Here is a 25,537-nt window from a genome sequence, read left to right as displayed (position 1 = left end):
GCCTTTACCAACTTTAATTAACTCCTACTTCTGTAAAGGAACAAAAGGAAATATTTTACTTCCCTTCCTGTATTATTCACAATATTTCAATTGTGTCTAGTGAGCATGCATTAGATAAAGAATGCTGTAACAAAGCCATTATGTATCATGAGATCATATCTAGAGTGAGAAATAGAAGCTTGGGTACGCTCTCATGCCCCTGTGGTAGCTAAAGCTTTCTATTAGGAATTTATTAATGTTGAAGCTTATTCTTGATCTTTCTTTCCTAATACTGTGTTATTAGTTTATCATTCCATTGCGTTCATACATGGGATAGAGATTAAGCTTCCGGGTTGCATCTATGCAGTATGTGGCAGTAATGTATATAGACATATACTTTAATCAAATTGGAAACAGTAACTTGGGTTTGGAAAAATGATGAATTTCCCTATCAGCATATCTCTTCACGTATGTTATATAAACATGATACATCTGATAAGAAGGTACATTTTGCTCATACTCACTGGGCCAAGAAGGTAGGAGCAGTTCTAGGTGGACCCATGGGTATGATGTTGGGTTCATTGAGAAACACGCACATGGTCGAAGCATTGGAAGATGCCTTTTATAATATGCAGCTTATGCATGACCTGGAGCAAGCCACAAAGGTGAAGGAACTATACCGCAAAGCTATATCTGATGACAAGACTAAGAGGCCAGAGTGGCTATCCTATTTAAATCCTGTAAATTGGTTTAAAGGTTTGGGTGGCATGTTTTTCGGGGGTTGTAAATATGTTTTTACAAGGACTATTATTGGTTCTGGTGACTGTCATAAATGCTAAGATTGTTATTATTATATCTAAGAAAATCATGAGCACTAATTGTAGATGTTTTCCAGGACAATCTCTTAAGAGATTGATGGATGCACAAAATACTGAGACGCACCTTATGACTGTTCTGACAACTGATAAAGCACCTTGTACCATATGTGGGAAGCATATGCTGTAGAAATTCGACAATTGCATGTATTGTGGATATGAGAGCATAATTTAAAAGGATTCCATGCTTCTTGGTAGATAAACAAACTAATGGACTATCATATATACCATGGACAATTTACTATAATGGACTATTATTGGACTAATTTATTCACGTATATACTTTACCTGTTGGATGAAATATTTTGGAATTATATAACCCCTTATGCGCTATTTGTTCGGAGTAACAGACATAGGAATAGTAGAGACCTGAACCAGTCGGGGGATGGGACAGAGGAGTAGGAGGAAGATCTCCTGACTTTCCTCAGGGCAGGTCTTGACAGGCAGGGTTGGTGAACGTAGCAAAGACAGCTGGTCTACTTTGTTTTAAGTTCTCTAGATAGGGTAGCATCCTTGGAAGCCATTTCAGAGATAATTAAGGAAGGAGTTGTGAGAGAAATTTAGTTTGGTTCAAAGATCTTGGTTCTGATGATCCCTTTAAGGCCTGGTCATGAACCATGTACGGACCTGAGAAATCTTGTACTTTCCCAAACTGTGGAGACACAATTATGTGCCAAATTATCTTAGAAATGGTATCAGGATGTTGCAAGAATTGCTGAGTGTGTAGGGGTTATACTGTAATTGTGCTGTTTATGCGACATCTGCAAATTCCAACATGTTTACGCCAAATATGATATCTTAAGCCTGAGAATATAATCTTTTAGCCAAAAATGTATATAACCTTATATCTTGCATATGTGACATTTATATAATCCTTCCCATATCTATATGATAGTTACGCCTTTTCTTTCCTCTTAATAAAAGTACGGTGTTGGGCGTCTGAGATTCAGAACCCCATTACCATTAACTGGATTCACATCTTTTGACTGAGTTTTTGGTTAACGGCTAAGTCACTTGTGACTCTTATTAATTGATTTTACCTGATTTAGGTGTACTTCTTTAGAAATTCTTTAACAGACTCTACCAGACAAAAGACAACCTGGAAAAATTGATTTCCACGAGGAGGGACTTGCGGCAGTGCTTGGACTGTAGGTTTAACAAAAACCATGTGGTATATGCAGACGGCAACCGGGGAAGTAAGTTAATGTCATCATTGCTTAAGAATGTGTGCACCAAAAATCTCAATAAATCCATCAAAACGGACTCCGGTAGTTGGGTTACTTCGACCCCGCAAATAGCAATAGAATTCCAAGAGTTTTATTCACATCTGTATAATGTTAGAGACCAAGCAACTCCTTTCGATTTACAGAATCTAAGTGAACAAATAGACTCGTATTTAGATACACTGCACTTTCCCAAATTAGGAGAGTGAGGCAGCAACACTATTGATACCGGTTACAGTTCCAGAGGTAAAAGCCAAGGCTCTGATGGTCTTTCCTTAGTATATTATAAAACCTTCAAAACAACTTTAGCACCTCGCCTAATAGAGTTTTTTAACACACTGCTACAGGGAGAAGCCCTGCCGAAACAATCTCAAGAAGTGCACATCATGCTGATACAGAACGAGAATAAAGATCCCGACATGTGTGTGTTATGATCGTGTGGGCAAACTAAGAAAGAGGCCCACACTTACAAAAAGGGTGCATTATGTTACGATCGTTGGGGCCTCTTTCTTAGTTTGCCCACATGATCGTAACAGTGTGGTAGTTATAGGCCCATTTCCCTGATAAACCTTGATGTTAAACTCTGGGCTAAACTCCTGGCTAAAAGACTAGAAGACTTCATCCCCACCCTGATCAATGGGGAGCAAAATGATTTTGTTAAGGGGAGGGAGGGAAGGGACATTCACCATTACAATTCAGTATTCCAACCACATTTATCTCCGCACTCATTTGCTTGGTTTTCTCTGAATATGTTTGGAGACCGCATCTGGCCTACAGTTTAATGGCGAAGAGAGGCTCAGAGGAAGACATTGACTTGCCCTGCATCCATGACTTCTATCAAGCCACCTAGCTTAGTTACTGGAAGGAACTAGTACATTCCACAAGGGATCCGCTGTTGTATCCACTGCTGAGGGATCGTTGGCAATACTCTATTAGAAGTTCTCCGGTTCCCTATGAAGAGTACATATAGATCGAGGGGCTTTGATTTTACCTAAGCGCTTCGTCTCCTCTCCAGTGCTGGCTAAACTGGCTTTTCTTATTTCCTAGGGAAAAGAGTTGAATGTTTCCCTCTCATCAAGGGGCACGAAATTTATTTTGAGAGCAGCCTTTGGTCTTTCCCCTTGTGTACTTTCACAGGACAGTCATTACAAACGCTTTGTGAGATGGTACTGTGAGGACTGTGGCTGTGAAACCACTGTGTCAACCTACCGGGCAGGTCATGATCCAATCAGGCACGGCTGACAGCCAACCCCAGCGTGGGAGGTAAGATACCAGATGTACAAGCCCCGTATATGGATGAAAACTAGGGAAGGTATCTTGCCCTGAACTGATAACCAGGAGACGGAAACCCTTGCCTATAAGCGAGGCTGACGTCCTAATAAGAACAACCCCATGGTCTTCCTCTAGGCACTTGAAACACCCCAGGGGGGTGACCCTGGGCACCTGACTAAGAGCTGGGAGGGATAAGTGCTGACTTGTCACTGTGGCACTTACCAGGCTCCGGTCCCAGAGGGATGACACTCAGCCAAGGCCAGTATAGAATCGCAGGCCAGCTTCGACACCCCTATGATGGGGAATGCCAATAAATGGGATGGGGGGAGTAGTAGTACTTATCACTCGTGACACCACCGTTCCCACACACTGGTATGTTACGTGGTAGAGAAATGAACACAGACACTTGTGGATAGTACCTTGGGCCCCCAGGAACGATCAGGGCCCGGTGTAACTTTTACTTGGGTAATAAATTTGTATAACTGGTATCAAGTTAGCAGGCTATAACTCAGAGGTAGGGAGGATACACAGGATGAATACGGTCCTACGTTATCTGTATGGCAGCGTTCCTGGACTGGGAGCACTCCAGAGGAGGAGGGAGTCAGGGGTGACTCCGCAGACACTCCGGCAGACAATTATTAAAGAAGGCTTAGCCAATACATACCCCACACAGCAGGCGCGTGGGTGTCACAATAAAGTACCTCTGTGTGGTGCTCCTAACTGTGGACGGCCACACAGGAAAAGCCTGTAGTGCTAACGGGTACCTGTTTTCAGAACTTTTTGTAGGGCTCTCTCTCTCTCTGATGACAGGAATCACTCCTTCACATTCACACTCCACTCCTTTTCCTCCATCTTCACCTACATGGAAGCTGCAGGTGCTTCCACGTGGCTCTGTGTTAGCACTCTCTCAGGTAGAGAAGATGGAAGACCTCTTCCCGCTTTCCAGCTCTCACATTTATCACTTTACTTGTACCACATGACAAGACAAGCTGATACATCTACATGTAGGCAGGGATATTATTACTGTTAACCTCTCAAGCACTGCCGCTGTGCAACAACACACACACTGGATATGGCAGGACAAGGTTTGCACATGCATCTACATAGGACAAAACATGTATGACATTTATGGAGAGGACCAGGATGTTGTTGTGGGCCACTACACACTGACTTACCCTGGCGGGCCAGAACACCTATAGGACAATGATAGAACAAGACCGGGGAGTACAGAAACAAAGGAGGAACAAGGGGACAAGGATAAACAGAGAAGCGGGCTCACAGGAATTACAAACAACAGAATACACAAATGGAAGATACAGAATACAAGCAAACAGCAAGGTAGCAAGGTAACTGCCGAAGCAGTCGCTGAACATGATGTGATAGGAACACATCTCTCAACAACACTGCAGCAAGGACTGAAAGGCCCAGGGCAGCTATATAGGGCGGTAAGTAGAAAAGGTGCATCAGCTGATCAGGAGACCCAGAAGCAATTAACCCTAGGAGTGCTGAATGAGAATAAATATAAGCTCAGGGAACAGGGAAAATGGGACGACGCCCATGTCTGCCAGACACAGAAGCAGTGGATTGTGCCTGAATAGTGCATCTAACAAGTACAAGACTCCACAATGGCTATATGCTTATAAATTGGCCTTGCATGACAGGTGCTGGAGGTGCGACGCAGCAGTAGGGTCTTATCTGCATATGTGATGGGATTATCCAATCATCATATCATTCTGGCGGGACGTAGAAAGGGTTTTGGGGAGACTCTCCCCTAACTTGAAGATTACGCCTGACATGATTTCCCTATGGAAGCCTTCTGCATGCTTTTGCCCACTTAAGCAGAGACTGATTGCTTTCCTACTAGATGCAGCTAAGGCCCTGATACCTCTTCAGTGGCTTCAAAAGATACCCCTAACTTGGGTGCAGTGGAGAGAAATAGTAGATCTCATCTACAATTTGGAGGAGCTATCCAGTTGGTCAAAAAACTCCCATGATAAATTTTTACAGATATGGAGTCCCTGACAGAATCTCAGGGAAGATTGTTAGTAGTTATAGAAATGGGTTTTCACTGCAACTTGCCTAACAGGGCAAGATATGGTTTGACATCCGGCGCAACAGGAATGTCTAATCCAGGGGGTCTGAATAAGGGTCTCCGAGTTGGGCCCTGTTGTGGTTTACTGGGTTTATGCGGAGGAAGGGAATTGGCGTGGTGGATCTGTTGGTTGCTGGGGGATCAGGTGACTATACAGTCGGATGCAGACTCATGCTGACCCAGGATCATGTCTACCCCATGGGTGAGAGAGCCTGACCATCACGGCCCTGCCATCTCGACGGCTCATCATCTGTAGCCTCTCACCTTTTTTCTTTGCAACTTGACTATTCACCTCAAGACTTACCCCTCTCTCCCCTCCCACCATCTCCTTTCCACGCTACCCCCTCCACTCATACCCCTTACAGTTTTTGTCAATGTTTGGCATTAGTCTTTCAACTGTGTCTTTTTACTGACATGTGATGGCATTTATCAACAAAGTAACATGTTTATGTAAGTGTTATTGTCAGTCTGATTTGGACAAGACTGCTGTAAGCTTTGATACTGCGTTTTGTTTTATTGTTTTGTGGAATAACATAAAAAATGAAAAATACCAATAAAACCTGATTTACAAAAAAAAATCTTTTACTTACTCATGATGATCTTCATTTTCTGCACTGTACAAAAAGTGGGAAAAAAATCACTCCCCTGACGGCTCAGCCTGGAGTCTGACTCCTCCCACACATGTGACTGATCACATGCTCATGGCATTATTAAATGTCTTTCCGATTCTTCAGCAGCCCTTCTAGACATGTGACTGGTCACTTGATTATTACATCAATGGTCTTTTAGCCCTAAAGCCATCTATTCCTTCACTTTCTTGCATCGATCATCTAATTGCCTCCTTTGACCATAGGCTGATCTGGCACCCCCGCCTCATTGCACCTACCCCCCACACTGCTTCCTCCCAGCTCTGCCCCTGCTGCTGTTCCATCTGATTCACTAAGAATAGTATTCATACATTTAGAGGAAACCCCGAAAGAGTTATTTTTGTAGACGTAACAGTGCAGTCGATTACCCTATTCTGTCCTCCAAAAATAAATGGAAAAGAATGGAAACCAAATCCAACAGAAACATCTTTTGTCCACATTTGACTCATTAAAGTCTGTGATCCTGTAGTGACCTGAAGTTGTTACTACATGAAATGCATAATATGGATTCGTAAAATTGTTATTTTGTAATGTGGTTATGTTCACTTTAAGAAAATTGCTAACATAGAGTTGGTAATTGGAGAACCATCAAGTCTAAACCAGAGGGCTAGAATGTACCCAATGATTGAGTATTCTTAGGTTCCTATCTACCCCCCTGCGTACTATACTCATGGGAGGAGTCAAAGTCCATATATAGACCCACCCAGTTCTAGAAAAGTTCAATTGTGAGCAGTTAATATAGAGTAGATGTGTGTTAGTGTGTTCAGTAAGTAAGTCCATTGTAACAAGACTTGTATAAAAAGTCCCACTTTGACTCGAAGGAATGCTGCCTTTCAATAGGTGGCACTGTGGAGGATTTATTCCATCTCCCTTATTTGCATATTACCCAGAGGAGCGTGCGTGGCCATTTGAGTCTCCTCACTTAGTTTATAGTTTATAGTTAGAGATGAGCGAGCACCAAAATGCTCGGGTGCTCGTTACTCGAGTCGAACTTTCAGTGATGCTCGAGAGTTCGTTTCGAGTAACGAACCCCATTGAAGTCAATGGGTGACTCGAGCATTTTTGTATATCGCCGATGCTCGCTAAGGTTTTCATTTGTGAAAATCTGCAAAACACAAGAAAGTGATAGAAACGATCGTTCTCCTCTGCCACAGCTGTAACAGCTGTGGCAGAGAAGAACGATGTTAGCCCATTGAATTCAATGGAGCCGTCAATACAGCCGACTCCATTGAAAGCAATGGGCTGCCGGCGATTGCGGGATGAATTGTCGGAAAGGGGTTAAATATATAAGCCCTTCCCTGCAATTCATCCAGAAATGTGTAAAAATAAAAAATATATATATACTTACCTGGTCCCGGCAGAGCGATGTTAGCCCATTGAATTCAATGGAGCCGTCAATACAGCCGACTCCATTGAAAGCAATGGGCTGCCGGCGATCGCGGGATGAATTGTCGGGAAAGGGTTAAATATATAAGCCCTTCCCTGCAATTCATCCAGAAATGTGTAAAAATAAAAAATATATATATACTCACCTGGTGCCGGTAGACGGAGTTCAGCGTGGCAGGCTGCAGTTCTCCTGAACTGCTCTGAACAGCTGTGAGTAGTATTCAGCAGCCGGGGATTTAAAATCCCCGCCTGCTGAATAAGATGCCTCTGATTGGTCACAGCCTGACCAATCAGAGGCCAGCCCTCACTCACACCCATTCATGAATTCATGAATGGGTGAGTGAGGGCTGCCTCTGATTGGCTCAGGGGCAGCTCTCAGCTGTCCCTGCGCTGAGCCAATCAGAGGCAGCCCTCACTCACCCATTCATGAATTCATGAATGGGTGTGAGTGAGGGCTGGCCTCTGATTGGTCAGGCTGTGACCAATCAGAGGCATCCTATTCAGCAGGCGGGGATTTTAAATCCCGGCTGCTGAATACTACTCACAGCTGTTCAGAGCAGTTCAGGAGAACTGCAGCCTGCCGCGCTGAACGCCGTCTGTCGGCACCAGGTGAGTATATATATATTTTTTATTTTTACACATTTCTGGATGAATTGCAGGGAAGGGCTTATATATTTAACCCTTTCCCGACAATTCATCCCGCGATCGCCGGCAGCCCATTGCTTTCAATGGAGTTGGCTGTATTGACGGCTCCATTGAATTCAATGGGCTAACATCGTTCTGCCGGGACAAGGTAAGTATATATATATTTTTTATTTTTACACATTTCTAGATGAATTGCAGGGAAGGGCTTATATATTTAAGTCCTTCCCAACAATTCATCCCGCATACGCAGGCATCCCATTGCTTTCAATGGAGTCGGCTGTATTGCCGGCTCCATTGAATTCAATGGTCAGTGCTCGTTTAATCGAGACGAGTATCGCGTGGTGCTCGTCTCGAGTAACGAGCATCTCGAGCACCCTAATACTCGAACGAGCATCAAGCTCGGACGAGTATGCTCGCTCATCTCTATTTATAGTATATAGTTGCTCTCCCTAAGGAGAAAAGAGCGTTTCTGACCCCTGTCCCAGGCCTCTCACTAGCAAAAGCCAGACTCCTACTGTACACTGATGATGGGCAATAACCCGAAAACAGCTGTATGTACATGGAGTCTGGCCTTGCTTTTGATTCCCAGTCATTGTAACAAGACTGTATAAAAAGTCCCACTTTGACTCGAAGGAATGCTGCCTTTCAATAGGTGGCACTGTGGAGGATTTATTCCATCTCCCTTATTTGCAGTAAGTAAGTGTACCATCAAACTGGGACAAACAGTCTGCAGGGACTTACTGGCATGTGAACTGCAGAACTACAAACTGGACACAAAACTCGCCAGAAGGTGAACTCAGAACAGCGGACATAACTAATGGACAGAAGTAACACACTGACTAAGTATCAAAACACTCGCCTGCAAACCTGCATACATAGCCAGATGGAATAACCATAGAATTTACGAGGTATTAGTTTGTATTTTGGCCAAGCCTGCAAGCCCACCTCAATGGTCCTCATTGTCTCAATCTTGTAGGAAAAAGTGGTGTTTCCAGTCACCAAGCTCTGCATTCTGTTATACAGTAATTGGACTGTATTGGACATTGTCTTGCTTGCTTGGAACTGCAATAAAAGTACATTTTCCTGTTTCACCCTTCGGACACCTGCACACAACCAAAATTTAATTGTGGAATCCGCGATCGTCACCCATGTATGCGATCCGCTGTATTTCACATCCATTGAAAAAATAGAACATTTGCATGTCTGCTCACATTAGAGGATAGCGATTGTGATTTCCATAAGTGCAATCACAGAAAATGGCCATTATTTACTGAGTGAGGAGTGCATATAGATGCATCCTCCTCTCACCATGCAGGTAGCTGACTACCAAATGGAGGAGCCAATAACACCTGTGCAGGACACCGATAAGACAGCCACTCATATATTTCCCCTTATATTATATTATATTTCCCCTTCTGTGATGCATTTATATTAGTGATTTCCATAAGTGGATTTAAAATCGCATCATGTTTTATTTTTGTGCGGGCTGCACACCGATAACTTCCATTGAAGTCAATGGAAGCTGTCCGACCTGCAGCCCATCCATAATTGGCATTGCGGATAGACCACAGGTGCCCACAGGTGCATCATAGTCTAGTGACGGCTTTGGAAAAACAGACATTAAAAAAAAATCTGTACTGCGCATGACCGACAGCGAGTGTCTGGGTTCATCTGCAATACAGAAAGCATAGTTACGCTGAGTCGTTGGCCAGAGACGGATTCCGCTGCAGGCTCCTGCATGCAGAATCTGACCCGGTCATGTGCGCTGGCAGTAGCACCTCCTCCCCTCTCCTCTTCTCTCTTGCAGAATCAAAGAGGGGAGGTGAGGTGAGCAGAGGGGAGGGGAGGAGGAAGATCCAGGATGCACACACTGCCGTCAGTGTGTGCATCCAGCCCATGGCACTGCAGAGTGATTTCCGTCTGTGGAGCTGCGACACCCTAGTTGGTAATAACTTTAATGGTGACCAGATGTCACTGGAAAGTGGGACAAATGCCTGTCTCACTGAGGTCTCAAAGCGGGACTGTCCCGCCTGAATACGGACGTCTGGTCACCTTAATATAGCAATCGTGAACACAAGCTGATCCCCAACTCTTACGCACTACTATTCCTTAGATGTAAATGCTGTTTTCAAGGATTCAGATGGAACATTGGGATGAAAGGCCAGTCATACAGTAAATCAGTGTGAGCCCAGAGGCTCTCAGGTGCAATAGTGGCCCCTGTAAATACCACCTTAAATGGGGCGTATTCTGACCCTGCCTAGGGCAGCCCCATCTGTAAACACAGTCCTTGGTACAGAAGACAACACAGAAGATGATTGTGAATCTTTTATTGTCAGGTGACAGAAATACAGAATGCGGCCACAGATAGTGATAATAGAAGGAGGAGGTTACAAATATGGCCGCCCTGATGGCTCCCGGGTCCGGGCCTTCTATTACTTAGGACACTCCTCACGACGGATGCATCTCTTATCTTGATCACTCCGAATTACGTAGCCTTCCACACAGATACATCCTGGTACACATCTCTTGTCACACATTTTAGGTGTAAAGGTACAGTTCGCTTGGCATTTGGGGTTCGCATCACATTTTGAGAGTGTCTGGTTCTCAGAGCACGACTCTGCAAAATTATAATCATGTTAGTGGGGGAGGGGTGAATACACATGGAGGCATATACAGTAATCAGGATGTGAGAGGCATCAGAGATGGCAGGACCTTCTGGGAACCAAGTGGGTGACATATTGGCTCAGTGAATAAGATATAGTGACTCAGTGTAGGGGCATATCTATAAGGGATGCCGGGGATGCAGTTGCACCCGGGCCCAGGAGTCTTAGGGGGCCCATAACATATTTCCTCCATATAGGGAGCCAAGTCTTATGAATAAAGTAATATAGTTGGGGCCCCTGTTGCAGATTTTGCATTGGGGCCCCACACTTATGCCTCTGATCAGCGGTAGTGACTTACTGGATGTGAGATGACTTGGTGGTTATAAAGTTATTCAGTAAGGCCACTGTAACACCCGCGGCCGGCAAAACGCTGCAAATGTAATAGTTTTCGGCCACATGTTCCTGTCTCCAACAAGGAGATTTAGCGCACCCCATCATTGATGAGATGTGCTAAATGCTGTAAAAAAAGAGCAGACAGCGCTCGAAAATCGAGAGCATGTCTGCGAGGCCCTATTGAAAAGGATGGGAGCGTTATACCACGATTACCGCGGCGTGCAAAACGCCACAGTAATCGATGTAACAAACGGATGTGTGAGAGTGGCCGGAGGCATATGAAGTGGCGCAGTGGCTATATAGTGACTCAGTGTTACATGGAGGCTCAATGAGTAAGAAATGGTGGGTCACTGATAATATTGTGGCTCAGTGAGTAAGCTACGGAGGCTCAGTTGTAGCTCTCATGTTTTGGCTCAGAGAGTAAAATATTGTTTCTGCTTTTTTGTTTTACAGGTTCCTGAAAACTCCAAAATTTATTGTGTCCTGTGTCCAAACTTGTTTTAGATTTGTGTGATCACCCTAAGGGCCCCTGCACACTAGCGTTTTTCTTGCACGTTTTTTTCACGCGTTATCACTGCGTTTTTTTAACGCGACTATCAATAGAATTTTCTAATGCTAAAAACGCATCGCACAAAAATCACAAAGCACAAACTTGCATTGTGTTTTTAACATTAGAAAGTCCCATTGACAGTCACGTTAAAAAAAAAAGCAGCGATATCGTGTGAAAAAAAAAACGCACGAGAAAAACACTAGTGTGCAGGAACGAGGTGAGCGCAAAATGGGGCTGTGAATTTTGCGTTCCCCACCATGTGTAAACAGCCTTGCATCACTTTAGGGATGAAGGTATCCTCAGGCGCAGCAGTGACAGCCATGGTAGAGGATCGCAGACTTTTTCCCATTGCTTTCAATGGGGTTGGCGCTGCTGCCACCGACCCCATTGAGGACTATGGGGCTGCGATGCGAGATAACGTAGCAAGATAGAACATGCCGCAATTTCTTTCTCGCATAGCATCGCATAGTGGAGCCATGTGGGAAAACATCGCTTATGTGTTTAACCCCATTCAAAAGGAGGGGGTTCATATTTGAGCAAAATGTCTGCACCTCGCAACGCACAAATCTTGCACAATTTTCTCGCTCGTGTGACACCTACCTAAGACTTTTCAAATTTTTCCATGCAGGTAATTTCTGGGTGATGGGGGGAGCAGACCGTACTGGATGAGCCGCAGCAATAGCGATCACAGAATATACAGCATATAAGAGTATTGATAGGCGACCGTTATGATGTATAATACTCACCTGCGCGCACATTGATGAGTATGACAGCCGCAACTGCAAAACACAAATCAGCAGAAATCAGATGTCTGGTTTCCTCTCTGGACGCCAGAAGAAATACCACCATGTGGTGCCCAAATAATACCGCTACACACTGTTATAAAGTATTATGGAAGGTAAATATTTATAGGATTTCAGTAAAATCAGCATCTAGGTTGTTTGTTTGTTTTTTCTCATCTCCTTGTAGATGTGTTCTCAGTCTCAGACCAGTATGTTAACTAGAAAGATATGTGAGTGATTCGCAGCACAGATGAACATGATCTGATAAAGGCTTAATAAGGAAAGTTTCTGCCAGACAAATTAATCAAAATACTAACGACCACCTGTCTGTGAGTGAGTTATATGCTCCACCCCTGATCACATGACAGTGACATCATTAGGGGTCCTAAAACATAAAACAAGCAGAGCCTGACAGCAGCCATGTGTTTACAGGACATGTGATGATGTCACCGCCATGTGATCAGTCACCTGTTTGGGAGGAGTCTAGGATCACATGACCTGGGGGTGATCAGTGTGTGCAGGACTCTGCTGTGTTGGTTGTGATCCCTGTTATATGGGATAAAGAATGTATGTAGCACAGCTGTGTGTCGTGCATGTGCGTGCATTGACTGCTTGGCTGTCAATGGCTTTATGATTATGACTAGAGATGAGCGAACATACTCGTCCGAGCTTGATATTCGTGCGAATATTAGGGTGTTCGGGATGCTCGTTACTCGTAACGAGTACCACGCGGTGTTCCGGTTACTTTCAGTTTCCTCTCTGAGACGTTAGCGCGCTTTTCTGGCCAATTGAAAGACAGGGAAGGCATTACAACTTCCCCCTGTGACGTTCAAGCCCTATACCACCCCCCTGCTGTGAGTGGCTGGGGAGATCTGATGTCACCGGAGTATAAAAGTCGGCCCCTCCCGCGGCTCGCCACACATGCCTTGTGAGTTAGCTGAGGGAAAGTACTATCGTGCTGGTGCTGCTGTAGGGAGAGCGTTAGGAGTTAGTGTAGGCTTCAAGAACCCCAACGGTCCTTCTCAGGGCCACATCTACCTGTGTGCAGGCTGCTGCTAGCAGTGCTTTTTTTTTTTTTTCTCAAAATCGGCAGTGCAGAGCATTGCACCCGGCATTAGGGACAGAAGTGGTGTATAGGCAGGGAGAGTGTTAGGAGTGAGTGTAGCCTTCAAGAACCTCAACGGTCCTTTCTAGGGCCAAATTTAAGCGTGTGCAGTACTGTGCTGGCTGCTGTTAGCAGTGTTGCATATTTTTTTTTTTCTAAAAATCGTCTGTGCAAAGCATTGCACCCTCCGTTGATACTACAGGGACAGAATTGTGTAGGCAGGGCCACAACACAGTTATTGTTCATTAATTATACGCAGTGGGTCCTTCCCTTTGCTAAAAAGGACAAAAAATTATATTTGGCCTGCCTGTGTCAGTCCTAAGGTCTCCGTGTACGTGTGTGCTGCGTGGACAACGTACAAAAATCAGACGCAACCAGCTACGCTTTACTGCAGGCTTGCGCCATTGTCTTTCCTGACTGGCAAATACCTGCTCTGCTAGAGTTAATAACTCTGCTACACTAAAGTTGTGTGTCACTTTTTGAGGGCCACACCACAGATATTAAACTTCTTGTTCATTGAATATACGCAGTGGGTGCTACCCTTTGCAAAAAAGGAAAATAAATTATATTTGGCCTGCCTGTGTCAGTCCTAAGGTCTCCGTGTACGTGTGTGCTGCGTGGACAACGTACAAAAATCAGACGCAACCAGCTACGGTTTACTGCAGGCTTGCGCCATTGTCTTTCCTGACTGGCAAATACCTGCTCTGCTAGAGTTAATAACTCTGCTACACTATAGTTGTGTGACACTTTTTGAGGGCCACACCACAGATATTAAACTTCTTGTTCATTGAATATACGCAGTGGGGTCTTCCCTTTGCTAAAAAGGAAAAGAAATTATATTTGGCCTGCAGGCTTGCGCCAATTTATTTCCTGCCTGGGAAATCAAATCACTGGTAATACAGCATGCTGAGGGGTAGGGGTAAGCCTAGAGGATGTGGACGTGGACGTGGCCGAGGACGCGTAGGCCCAAGTGAGGGTGTGGGCACAGGCCGAGCTCCTGATCCAGGTGTGTCGCAGCCGACTGCTGCGCGATTAGGAGAGAGGCACGTTTCTGGCGTCCCCACATTCATCGCCCAATTAATGGGTCCACGCGGGAGACCTTTATTAGAAAATGAGCAGTGTGAGCAGGTCCTGTCCTGGATGGCAGAAAGTGCTTCGAGCAACCTATCGTCCAGCCACAGTTCTGCGCCGTCCACTGCTGCAAATCCGAATCCTCTGTCTGCTGCTCCTCCTTCCTCCCAGCCTCCTCACTCCACTACAATGACACCTGCTCAGGAGCGGGAACACTCCCAGGAACTGTTCTCGGGCCCCTGCTTAGATTGGGCAGGAGTGGTTCCTCTCCCACCAGAGGAGTTTATCGTCACTGATGCCCAACCATTCGAAAGTTCCCGGGGTCCGGGGGAAGAGGCTGGGGACTTCCGCCAACTGTCTCAAGAACTTTCTGTGGGTGAGGAGGACGATGACGATGAGACACAGTTGTCTTGCAGTGAGGTAGTAGTAAGGGCAGTAAGTCCAAGGGAGCAGCGCACAGAGGATTCGGAGGAAGAGCAGCAGGACGATGAGGTGACTGACCCCACCTGGTGTGCAACGCTTACTCAGGAGGACAGGTCTTCAGAGGGGGAGTCAAGGGCATCAGCAGGGCAGGTTGCAAGAGGCAGTGCGGTGGCCAGGGGTAGAGGCAGGGCCAGACCGAATAATCCACTAAGTGTTTCCCAAAGCACACCCTCGCGCCATGCCACCCTGCAGAGGCCGAGGTGCCCTAAGGTCTGGCAGTTTTTCACAGAGACGCCTGACGACCGACGAACAGTGGTGTGCAACCTTTGTCGCGCCAAGATCAGCCGGGGAGCCACCACCAACAGCCTCACCACCACCAGCATGCGCAGACATATGATGGCCAAGCACCCCACAAGGTGGGACGAAGGCCGTTCACCGCCTCCGGTTTGCACCGCTGCCTCTCCCCCTGTGCCCCAACCTGCCACTGAGATCCAACCTCCCTCTCAGGACACAGGCACAACCGTCTCATGGCCTGCACCCACACCCTCACCTCCGCTGTCCTTGGCCCCATCCAGCAATGTCTCGCACCGCACAGTCCAGCCGTCGCTAGCGCAAGTGTTGGAGTGCAAGCACAAGTACGCCACCACGCACCCGCACGCTCAATCGTTAACCGTCCACATAGCCAAATTTATCAGCCTTGAGATGCTGCCGTATAGGGTTGTGGAAACGGAGTCCTTCAAATCTATGATGGCGGCGGCGGCCCCGCGCTACTCAGTTCCCAGTCGCCACTACTTTTCCCGATGTGCCGTCCCAGCCCTGCACGACCACGTCTCCCGCAACATTGTACGCGCCCTCACCAATGCGGTTAGTGGCAAGGTCCACTTAACTACGCACACGTGGACAAGCACAGGCGGGCAGGGCCACTACATCTCCCTGACGGCACATTGGGTGAATTAAGTGGAGGCTGGGACAGAGTCAGAGCCTGGGACCGCTCACGTCCTACCCACCCCCAGAATTGCGGGCCACAGCTCGGTGGTGGTATCTGCGGAGGTGTATGCTTCTTCCACTAAAGCACCGTCCTCCTCCTCCTCCTCCTCAACCTCTGTCTCGCAATCTAGATGTGTCAGCAGCAGCAGGACGTCGCCAGCAGTCGGTGTCGCGCGGCGTGGCAGCACAGCGGTGGGCAAGCGTCAGCAGGCCGTGCTGAAACTACTCAGCTTAGGAGATAGGAGGCACACGGCCCACGAATTGCTGCAGGGTCTGACAGAGCAGACGGACCGTTGGCTTGCGCCGCTGAGCCTCCAACCGGGCATGGTCGTGTGTGACAACGGCCGTAACCTGGTGGCGGCTCGGCAGCTCGGCAGCCTCACGCACGTGCCATGCCTGGCCCACGTCTTTAATTTGGTGGTTCAGCGCTTTCTGAAAAGCTACCCACGCTTGTCAGACCTGCTCGTAAAGGTGCGCCGGCTCTGCGCACATTTCCGCAAGTCCCACACGGACGCTGCCACCCTGCGCACCCTGCAACATCGCTTTAATCTGCCAGTGCACCGACTGCTGTGCGACGTGCCCACACGGTGGAACTCTACGCTCCACATGTTGGCTAGGCTCTATGAGCAGCGTAGAGCTATAGTGGAATACCAACTCCAACATGGGCGGCGCAGTGGGAGTCAGCCTCCTCAATTCTTTTCAGAAGAGTGGCCCTGGTTGGCAGACATCTGCCAGGTCCTTCGAAACTTTGATCAGTCTACCCAGGTGGTGAGCGGCGATGCTGCAATCATTAGCGTCACCATTCCTCTGCTATGCATCTTGAGAACTTCCCTGCAAACCATAAAGGCAGCCGCTTTGCGCTCGAAAACAGAGCCGGGGGAAGACAGTATGTCACTGGATAGTCAGAGCACCCTCCTGTCTATATCTCAGCGCGTTCAGGAGGAGGAGGAGGAGGAGGATGAGGAGGATGAGGAGGAGGGGGAAGAGACAGCTTGGCCCACTGCTGACGGTACCCATGCTGCTTGCCTGTCATCATTTCAGCGTGTATGGCCTGAGGAGGAGGAGGAGGAGGAGGAGGATCCTGAAAGTGATCTTCCTAGTGCGGACAGCCATGTGTTGCGTACAGGTACCCTGGCACACATGGCTGACTTCATGTTAGGATGCCTTTCTCGTGACCCTCGCATTCAACGCATTCTGGCCACTACGGATTACTGGGTGTACACACTGCTCGACCCACGCTATAAGGAGAACCTTCCCAGTCTCATTCCCAAAGAGGAAAGGGGTTCGAGAGTGTTGCTATACCACAGGACCCTGGCGGACAAGCTGATGGTAAAATTCCCATCCGACAGCGCTAGTGGCAGAAGGCGCAGTTCCGAGGGCCAGGTAGCAGGGGAGGTGCGGAGATCGAGCAGTATGTACAGCCCAGACAGTGCAACAGTCTTTAAGGGCCTGGCCAGCTTTATGGCTCCCCAGCAAGACTGTGTCACCGCTCCCCAGTCAAGGCTGAGTCGGCGGGAGCACTGTAAAAGGATGGTGAGGGAGTACATAGCCGATCGCACGACCATCCTCGGTGATGCCTCTGCCCCCTACAACTACTGGGTGTCGAAGCTGGACACGTGGCCTGTATGCCCTGGAGGTGCTTGCTTGTCCTGCGGCTAGCGTCTTGTCGGAGAGGGTGTTTAGTGCGGCTGGGGGAATCATTACAGATAAGCGTACCCGCCTGTCAACCGACAGTGCCGACAGGCTAACACTCATCAAGATGAACAAAGCCTGGATTTCCCCAGACTTCTCTTCTCCACCAGCGGACAGCAGCGATACGTAAGCAATACGTATTATGCACCCGCGGATGGAAGCTACGTTCTCTCTCACCATCCAAAACGGGGACATTTCTGCTTCATCAATCTGTGTCTAATATTCCTCCTCCTCCTCCTGCTCCTCCTCCTGAAACCTCACGTAATCACGCTGAACGGGCAATTTTTCTTAGGGCCACAAGGCTCACTCATCTAATTTTTCGAAACAATTTTTATATGTTTCAATGCTCTTAAAAGCGTTGAAACTTTAACTTGAACCAATTTTTCGTTAAACTGGGCTGCCTCCAGGCCTAGTTACCACTTAAGACACATTAACCAAAGCGATTAATGGGTTTCACCTGCCATCTTGGTTGGGCATGGCCAATTTTTACTGAGGTACATTAGTACTGTTGGTACACCAATTTTTTGGGGCCCTCACCTACAGTGTAATCATAGCAATTTGTATGTTCTTCACCTGCACTCATGGTACAGAAGTGTGTGTGGGGTTGGCCTACACTTTAGCTACATAAATGTAACTTGGGCCTTGGCTATACTGCAGCTACTGAAATGGAACGAAGACTGCGCTCCCACTATACTGCTGCTTCGGAATTGTTACTGGGGCCTGTCTTGAGTGCTACTATTGCTGAAATGGAACGAAGACTGCGCTCCCACTATACTGCTGCTTCGGAATTGTTACTGGGGCCTGTCTTGAGTGCTACTATTGCTGACATGGAACGAAGACTGTGCTCCCGCTTTAATGCTGCTAGTGATATGTTAGTGGGGCCTGTCTTGAGTGCTACTATTGCTGACATGGAACGAAGACTGCGCTCCCGCTATAATGCTGCTAGTGATATGTTAGTGGGGCCTGTCTTGAGTGCTACTATTGCTGACATGGAACGAAGACTGCGCTCCCGCTATAATGCTGCTAGTGATATGTTAGTGGGGCCTGTCCTAATGCTACGGCTGAAATGTTACGAATTCTGGGCTCTGCCTATACCGCTGCTAATGGTATGTCTCTGGGGTGTGGAAACAGAGGCTTCCCAAAGACATGATGGCGGCGAGGCCATTTCACACCAACGTGGTTACTGTAAAGGTGCATATAACCACGGACACGTGTAGAGGACACGTAGTGCCTCAAAAACATCCCCCTCCTCCTCCAACAGGGAAAACAAACATTCTTGGCAAATGCCTTTGCATTGGTTCGTCTGGTGGCAGTCCAAGAATTTCACCTTTACCGACACTACAAGAGAGACCCCCCACCATCCCCCCGCCACGGCCCACTTAATCCTGGCCACATTCCGAAAACCAACAAAATAAAACCGCGCTACTAGGTCCGCAGTCACCACCACATTACCACCAACGCGGTTACTGTTAAGGTGCATATAACCACGGACACGTGGAGAGGACACGTAGTGCCTTAAAAACATCCCCCTCCTCCTCCAACAGGGAAAACAAACATTCTTGGCAAATGCCTTTGCATTGGTTCATCTGGTGGCAGTCCAAGAATTTCACCTTTACCGACACTACAAGAGAGACCCCCCACCATCCCCCCGCCACGGCCCACTTAATCCTGGCCACATTCCGAAAACCAACAAAATAAAACCGCGCTACTAGGTCCGCAGTCACCACCACATTACCACCAACGCGGTTACTGTTAAGGTACATATTACCAGTCTGACTGGGGCATGCAGAGACACCTTGACAGAATGAATAGTGTGTGGCACATAGGTTCCCCATTGCTATGCCCACGTGTGCAGCTCCTGATGGCGGTGGCACAGGATTCTATTTCTCATTGCTTCTGTACAGCATTGTGGGCTATCGCCCCACCACTTTTAAAGAGGGTCGCTGCCTAGCCATGCCAACCTCTGCAGTGTGTGCCTGCGGTTACTCCTCATGGCAGACACACTTCTAAATAGACATGAGGGTGGTGAGGCATTAGGGCAGCTGAAGGCTGCGCAGGGACACTTTGGTGTGCGCTGTGGGGGGGAGGGGGGGCGGTTGGGCAGCATGTAACCCAGGAGAAGTGGCAGTGGAGTGTCATGCAGTCAGTGATTGTGCTTTGTTGGAGGTAGTGTGGTGCTTAGCTAAGGTATGCCATGCTAATGAGGGCTTTTCAGAAGTAAAAGTTTTTGGGAGGGGGGGGGGCCCACTCTTGCCGCTATTGTGGCTTAATAGTGGGACCTGTGAACTTGAGATGCAGCCCAGCATGTAGCCCCTCGCCTGCCCTATCCGTTGCTGTGTCGTTCCCATCACTTTCTTGAATTGCCCAGATTTTCACACAAGGAAACCTTAGCGAACATCGGCGAAATACAAAAATGCTCGGGTCGCCCATTGACTTCAATGGGGTTCGTTACTTGAAACGAACCCTCGAGCATCGCGAAAAGTTCGTCCCGAATAACGAGCACCCGAGCATTTTGGTGCTCGCTCATCTCTAATTATGACCAAAGCCTTTTTTTCAGGGCACACATCAAGGAAAGCTGCTCTGCAGCACAGAAAGCAAATTATGGTTTGAAATTGGATGCAAACTATTCCTACAGCTGTCTCACATTTTGTAGACTGCTTTTAAACCCTCTGATTCTATATAACCAGTTTTGGAACATTCTGCATTGCACCCTATAGGGCAGGATTTGGACAGATTTGCTCATTAGCATTGAGGACATTGCTGTCATAATGGCAAGAAAAAAGGAATTATCCAAAGAAAACACAGATAATTATAACCCTTAGTAGCGCAGGTCTGTCCTACAGAGAAATTACCAAGAAAGCCCTGTGGCAGGTAATACAGTTTCCTATACCATCAAATGGAACTTGGAAACTGGAGGAAGAGGACTGGCAGACCAAAAACCAGCACAAAACAGATGACAAGTTTGTGAGAGCCAACAGTTTGTGTAATTGGCACCTCACAGCACAAAAGCTTCAAGCACAGCTTAAAGGGGTTGTCCGGTCATAAACATTAGGTCTCATTACTTCTGTTTGCCCATTTCCATGCACTTTGTAATATACATTGTGCATGGAAAATGAAGCAAATAGAAGTTTTGGACTTACCTGAAGGGATGCCCCCCCCCCCCTGTGTTGCTCCTCCGTCGTCCCTGGTTACCACAAGAATCTTCTCTTCTTCTTGTCGGGCCGCAGCAGCTCTTGTCGGCACGGGAACGAGCCCCTTCTCATCCGCGCATGCGCAGTTCTTCTCTCTGCAGCCGGGACCGATATATGATCTTCTTGTGTGCAGGGGGGGGGGGAGGATGGAAGAGCCCAGGAGCAGGAACTGAGCTCCCGCCCCCTCTCTGCCTCCTCTCCGCCCCTCTGCACTATTTTCAATGAGGAGAGGCGGGACAGGGGCGGGGCTAAGGTCCGAGAATTAGCCCCACCCCCGTCTCGGCTCTCCCCGACAAAAAGAAGAGAAGATTCTTGTGGTAACCAGGGACGACGGAGGAGCAACACAGGGGGGGGGGGGGGCATCCCTTCAGGTAAGTCCAAAACTTCTGTTTGCTTCATTTTCCATGCACAATGTATATTACAAAGTGCATGGAAATGGGCAAACAGAAGTAATGAGACCTAATGTTTATGGCCGGACAACCCCTTTAATGCAGCAAAAAATAGAAAACTTTAAATTTCAACTGTGCAGGTTTGAGAAGTACATTCTCAGCAAGGCCAGGCTCACACGAACGTGTCGGCACAGCATATTCTGCGCACGGGTCTTGCGCACCTAATTTGCTGTACCAATCTGCCAAAGGAAGCCATGTTGCTGCTCACACGACTTGTGTGATATACAAGGGCAAAAAAAAATCACAGCAGGTTCTGTCTTGGCATGTATTGCATGCACATACACACCAAGATAGTACATGGCTATGAGCGGTACGCAGCCAGCATGTAATGTCATTGCATACTAACTAAATGTTCCACAAGCATATCTTGCAGCATGCATGCTGTGAGATACATTTGTGTGACTCCGGCCAAAGAAAGCCACTGCTAAGATTGCAAAATATGAAAAGGGCTTGCCTGGGCCAAGCAGCACCTCCAATAATGACTGAAGAGTGGAAGAGGGTCTTATAGACTGATGAATCAAAATTTGACATCTTTGGTACATCATGTAGGGTTTCTGTACACCATTGAGTGGGTAAAACAATGCTTCCTGAGTGTGACACAAACTGTAGACATGGAGGAGAAATGTGATGGTCTGGGGCTATTTTGCTGGTTCCAGAGTTGGCAACTTGCACAGGGTGACTGGCACACTGGATAAAAAGGGCTACCATAGCATTTTATACGCCTCTGGTGTACAGCTAGTTGGTCAGGGGTTCATGTTACAGCAAGGCAATGAACCAAAACATACTTCTAGGTTATGTCATAAATACTTATGGAGACAAGAAGAAGTCGGTAAGCTTCAAAGAATGGAATAGCCTGCACAGTCTCTAGACTTATCCCCATTGAGCTTGTTTGGGATGAGCTGGACAGAAGGGTGAAAGTAAAGTAACCTACAAGTGCAGCACATTTGTGGGAACTTCTACAACAATGTGGGGAAGAAATTTCTGAACAATATCTGAATGTAACTGTAGAAAGAAATCCTTGATTGTTATATCAGCTAGAAGGGCGACTGGGAGAGTCGAAAATCTAGAGTTAAAGGGGTTGTCCCGCGGCAGCAAGTGGGTCTATACACTTCTGTATGGCCATATTAATGCACTTTGTAATGTACATTGTGCATTAATTATGAGCCATACAGAAGTTATAAAAAGTTATTCACTTACCTGTTCCGTTGCTGGCGTCCTCGTTTCCATGGAGCCGTCTAATTTTCGCCGTCTAATGGCCAAATTAGACGCGCTTGCGCAGTCCGGGTCGTCTTCTCTTCTCAATGGGGCTCCGTGTAGCTCCGCCCCATCACGTGCCGATTCCAGCCAATCAGGAGGCTGGAATCGGCAATGGACCACACAGAAGAGCTGCGGTCCACGGAGGAAGAAGATCCCGGCGGCCATCTTCAACCGGTAAGTATAGAAGTCACCGGAGCGCGGGGATTCAGGTAAGCGCTGTGCTGTTTTTTTTTTAAGTCCCTGCATCGGGGTTGTCTCGCGCCGAACGGGGGGGGGGGGGGTTTGAAAAAAAAAAAAGCCTGTTTCGGCGCGGGACAACCCCTTTAATCCATTATTTTTTATTTATCTTAACTTCTTTATTTGTAAATATCAATAAAAACAAAAAAAAAATCTAGGTGTTCTAAAACCTTTGTGTACACGGACTTACAAGTTCAATGGATAAGAGAGTTATTAAAATCCTATCAACGAAGATCTCATATACCACTATGTAACTTGATATGGAAACACAACCTCTTGGTTTTAGGGGAGCCTGGGGCTTATTCACACAACGGTTTTTATGTTCAGTTTTTTGTGAGCCAAAACCAGGAGTGGAGAGAAAGTATAACGGAAAGATTTGCAGGTCTTCTGCATTTTGGACCCACTACTGGTTTTGGCTCACAAAACTGAACATAAAAACTGTTGTGTGAAAGCGCCCTTATATTGTAAAATCATCCCTGCATGCAGCAAATAACAGATTTATGATGGAAATAATATAAATGTCATTATGTGTTCAAAAACCGAACTCAGCATAAGGCGGCCTGCAGACGGGCGGAAATTCCACTGTTGGATTTCCCGCGGAATTTCCGCCCTTGGAAGCTGCCATAGGATGGTGTTAGCAAACGCAATCCTAGTCAGACGGCTGCGGTTTGTGAGCGCGAAATCTCGCGCGGCAAACAAACCACAACATGTTCTATTTCTGTGCTGGGCTAGCACTGTAGCTTACTGATTGCATCTCCCTGCAATCAGTAAGCTACAGTAATAAAAGTGATATATAATATATAACTATCACAACCAGATGGGAAATAGTGAGATCTGTAGTGGGCACAAGCCGTGGGTGCCGGGTCACCTATAGCTTAACCTTCAGCAGGGGGCTATGTGATCACACAGGCTGCACACCCCAAAATTCGGCCCGTGCAACATGAAATACATTTTATCACTATGTCCATGCTGTACTACAGGGGGCGATATTGAGACTGTCATTCACAGTCTATTTGCAGGACTGCCGTGTTTCTTCCCCCTTTAGCAAAAATAGCAGCCAACCATGCAACAGAACCGCCATATGTAAGATGGGATCCAGCAGCCTCAGTGATGGGACACGGAGCCAAATCACCAGTACACTGATTGGAGGACACAGAGAGAATACGACTCAGAGGTCACATGACAGCGGGGAGCAGCGAAGCCGCTCTGTCCCCATATAGAACTCCAAATGTATCTTTGTAGGTTAAATGGAGAAAACAACATAAAATATCTGAAATCAATACAAAAAATGTTAATCAAGAACTGTCTGTAGAAAGAACAAAAAATGTTCCAAAAAGTGGGAATCTGCTTATTTAAATCACCGGAATGAACTCATCCAGTGCATGTATATGTATATATTATTACATTGATTAGATGACACAGGGAGATACAGCTTAGAGGTCACATGACAGCGGGGTAGGGTGAAGCCTCTCTGATCCAATGTAGAACTCAAAATCTATGTTTGCAGGTAAACGGAGAAAACAACATAAAATATCTAAAAATGATTATAAAAATGTTAATTAAGAACTTTCTGTAGATTAAACCTGAAATGTTCTGAAAAGTGTGAATCCGCTCTAAACACAAAGAAATACTCACTCAGCGACACCAGCAGCAGCACAGAGACCGGTCTCATGGTCAGTTCTGGAGTTTCACCTTCGTCCTGTAAAAGACAGAATTTAACTAGAAGAGTCAGCATTTGTGAGACCTCTGCTTGTTGTCAGTGATGGAGATCTGTCCTCATCTTGAGAATGTGAGGGGTTTGTTACAATGTATCAGAACTCTCTAGTATGGCAAGTGACGGATACAAGATACTGTGCAGGGATTATCTGTCTGGATCAGAGAGGCTGTAGGTGAGTAGCAGCAGGTACCTACCTGTGTGATGTGCCGGATGGGTCTTCTACTGGTGCAGGGATGTGCGGGATTATATAGGGCTCTGTGGGTGTCAGCAGGCTGGACTTCCTTGCAGTAAATCTCCATTTAGTTCCCGGTTATGTCATGTCAGCTGGTATTTACTATGTAACTTGCAGACAATGGCAGTGTTAATATCAGGCCAAAACTCGTAAAGCTAGTTAGTGGCTTCAGCCGTGTGGGAGATTGTAAACTGAATTATGCTCCCGAGGTAAATAACGCTCTTATATTTACAGACTACATAAATCTGCAGCTCTGTATTACCTACATCATCGCCAACCCCGGAACACCCCGGAGGCTCCAGGAAAGAGGAAAGTCTTCCTGCACTCCCAGAGAGTTGGCAAGTCTCCTGGGCATAGCTGGTTCTGCCATTTGGGTTGTGATTGCTTGGGTAGCCGATGAAAATGTAACTGTGCTTCTTATTAGTGGAAGCCGATCCTCATACAGTCCGGCACACGTCTGGGCATTCTTGTATCTTCAGTCAATGTGGTTTCATATCTGCGCTGGTATCCCCATTTGGAGGCTGCGTTTCAGATACGGCACTAAAAACTGGAAGAAACAGCGTTGCATGCATCACTTTTTTTTACAGCAAAATGCTGGGCAGCTGAGCAGAAACCAAATGGATCCCATTATAGTCAATGATGACCGTTCGGCACTGTTCGGTTATGTCATAAGACTGATCCCTTCATCCAGGGGACTCTCCTTTCCTGCTTCCATAACGTAGCAGGAAA

General features: G+C 46.9%; 1 protein-coding gene across 5 annotated transcripts in view; it reads right to left on the bottom strand.

The window, feature by feature from the left end:
• The window catches only part of LOC136631958 (venom serine protease inhibitor-like), a 125,293-nt gene extending 100,224 nt beyond the window's left edge, over positions 1-25,069 (bottom strand). Inside the window, exons 1-4 of one of the 5 annotated variants that reach the window (XM_066606481.1) lie at positions 24,771-24,981; positions 24,495-24,558; positions 12,412-12,444; positions 10,432-10,736 (exon numbers count right to left, since the gene is read on the bottom strand). In XM_066606481.1, the coding sequence (XP_066462578.1) occupies positions 10,552-10,736; positions 12,412-12,444; positions 24,495-24,558; positions 24,771-24,875 (387 nt within the window). In that variant the 5' untranslated portion in view covers positions 24,876-24,981 and the 3' untranslated portion in view covers positions 10,432-10,551. Of the gene's footprint in view, positions 1-10,431; positions 10,737-12,411; positions 12,445-24,494; positions 24,559-24,770 lie in introns of those variants that run through there. The other 4 variants (XM_066606480.1, XM_066606478.1, XM_066606479.1 and 1 more) reach the window with 4 other exon arrangements.
• Between the last annotated feature and the right edge of the window lie 468 nt (positions 25,070-25,537).

This window comes from Eleutherodactylus coqui, chromosome 6 (genome assembly GCF_035609145.1).
Source record: "Eleutherodactylus coqui strain aEleCoq1 chromosome 6, aEleCoq1.hap1, whole genome shotgun sequence".
NCBI classification, from domain to species: domain Eukaryota; kingdom Metazoa; phylum Chordata; class Amphibia; order Anura; family Eleutherodactylidae; genus Eleutherodactylus; species Eleutherodactylus coqui.
This window is presented reverse-complemented; position numbering and strand designations above follow the sequence as displayed.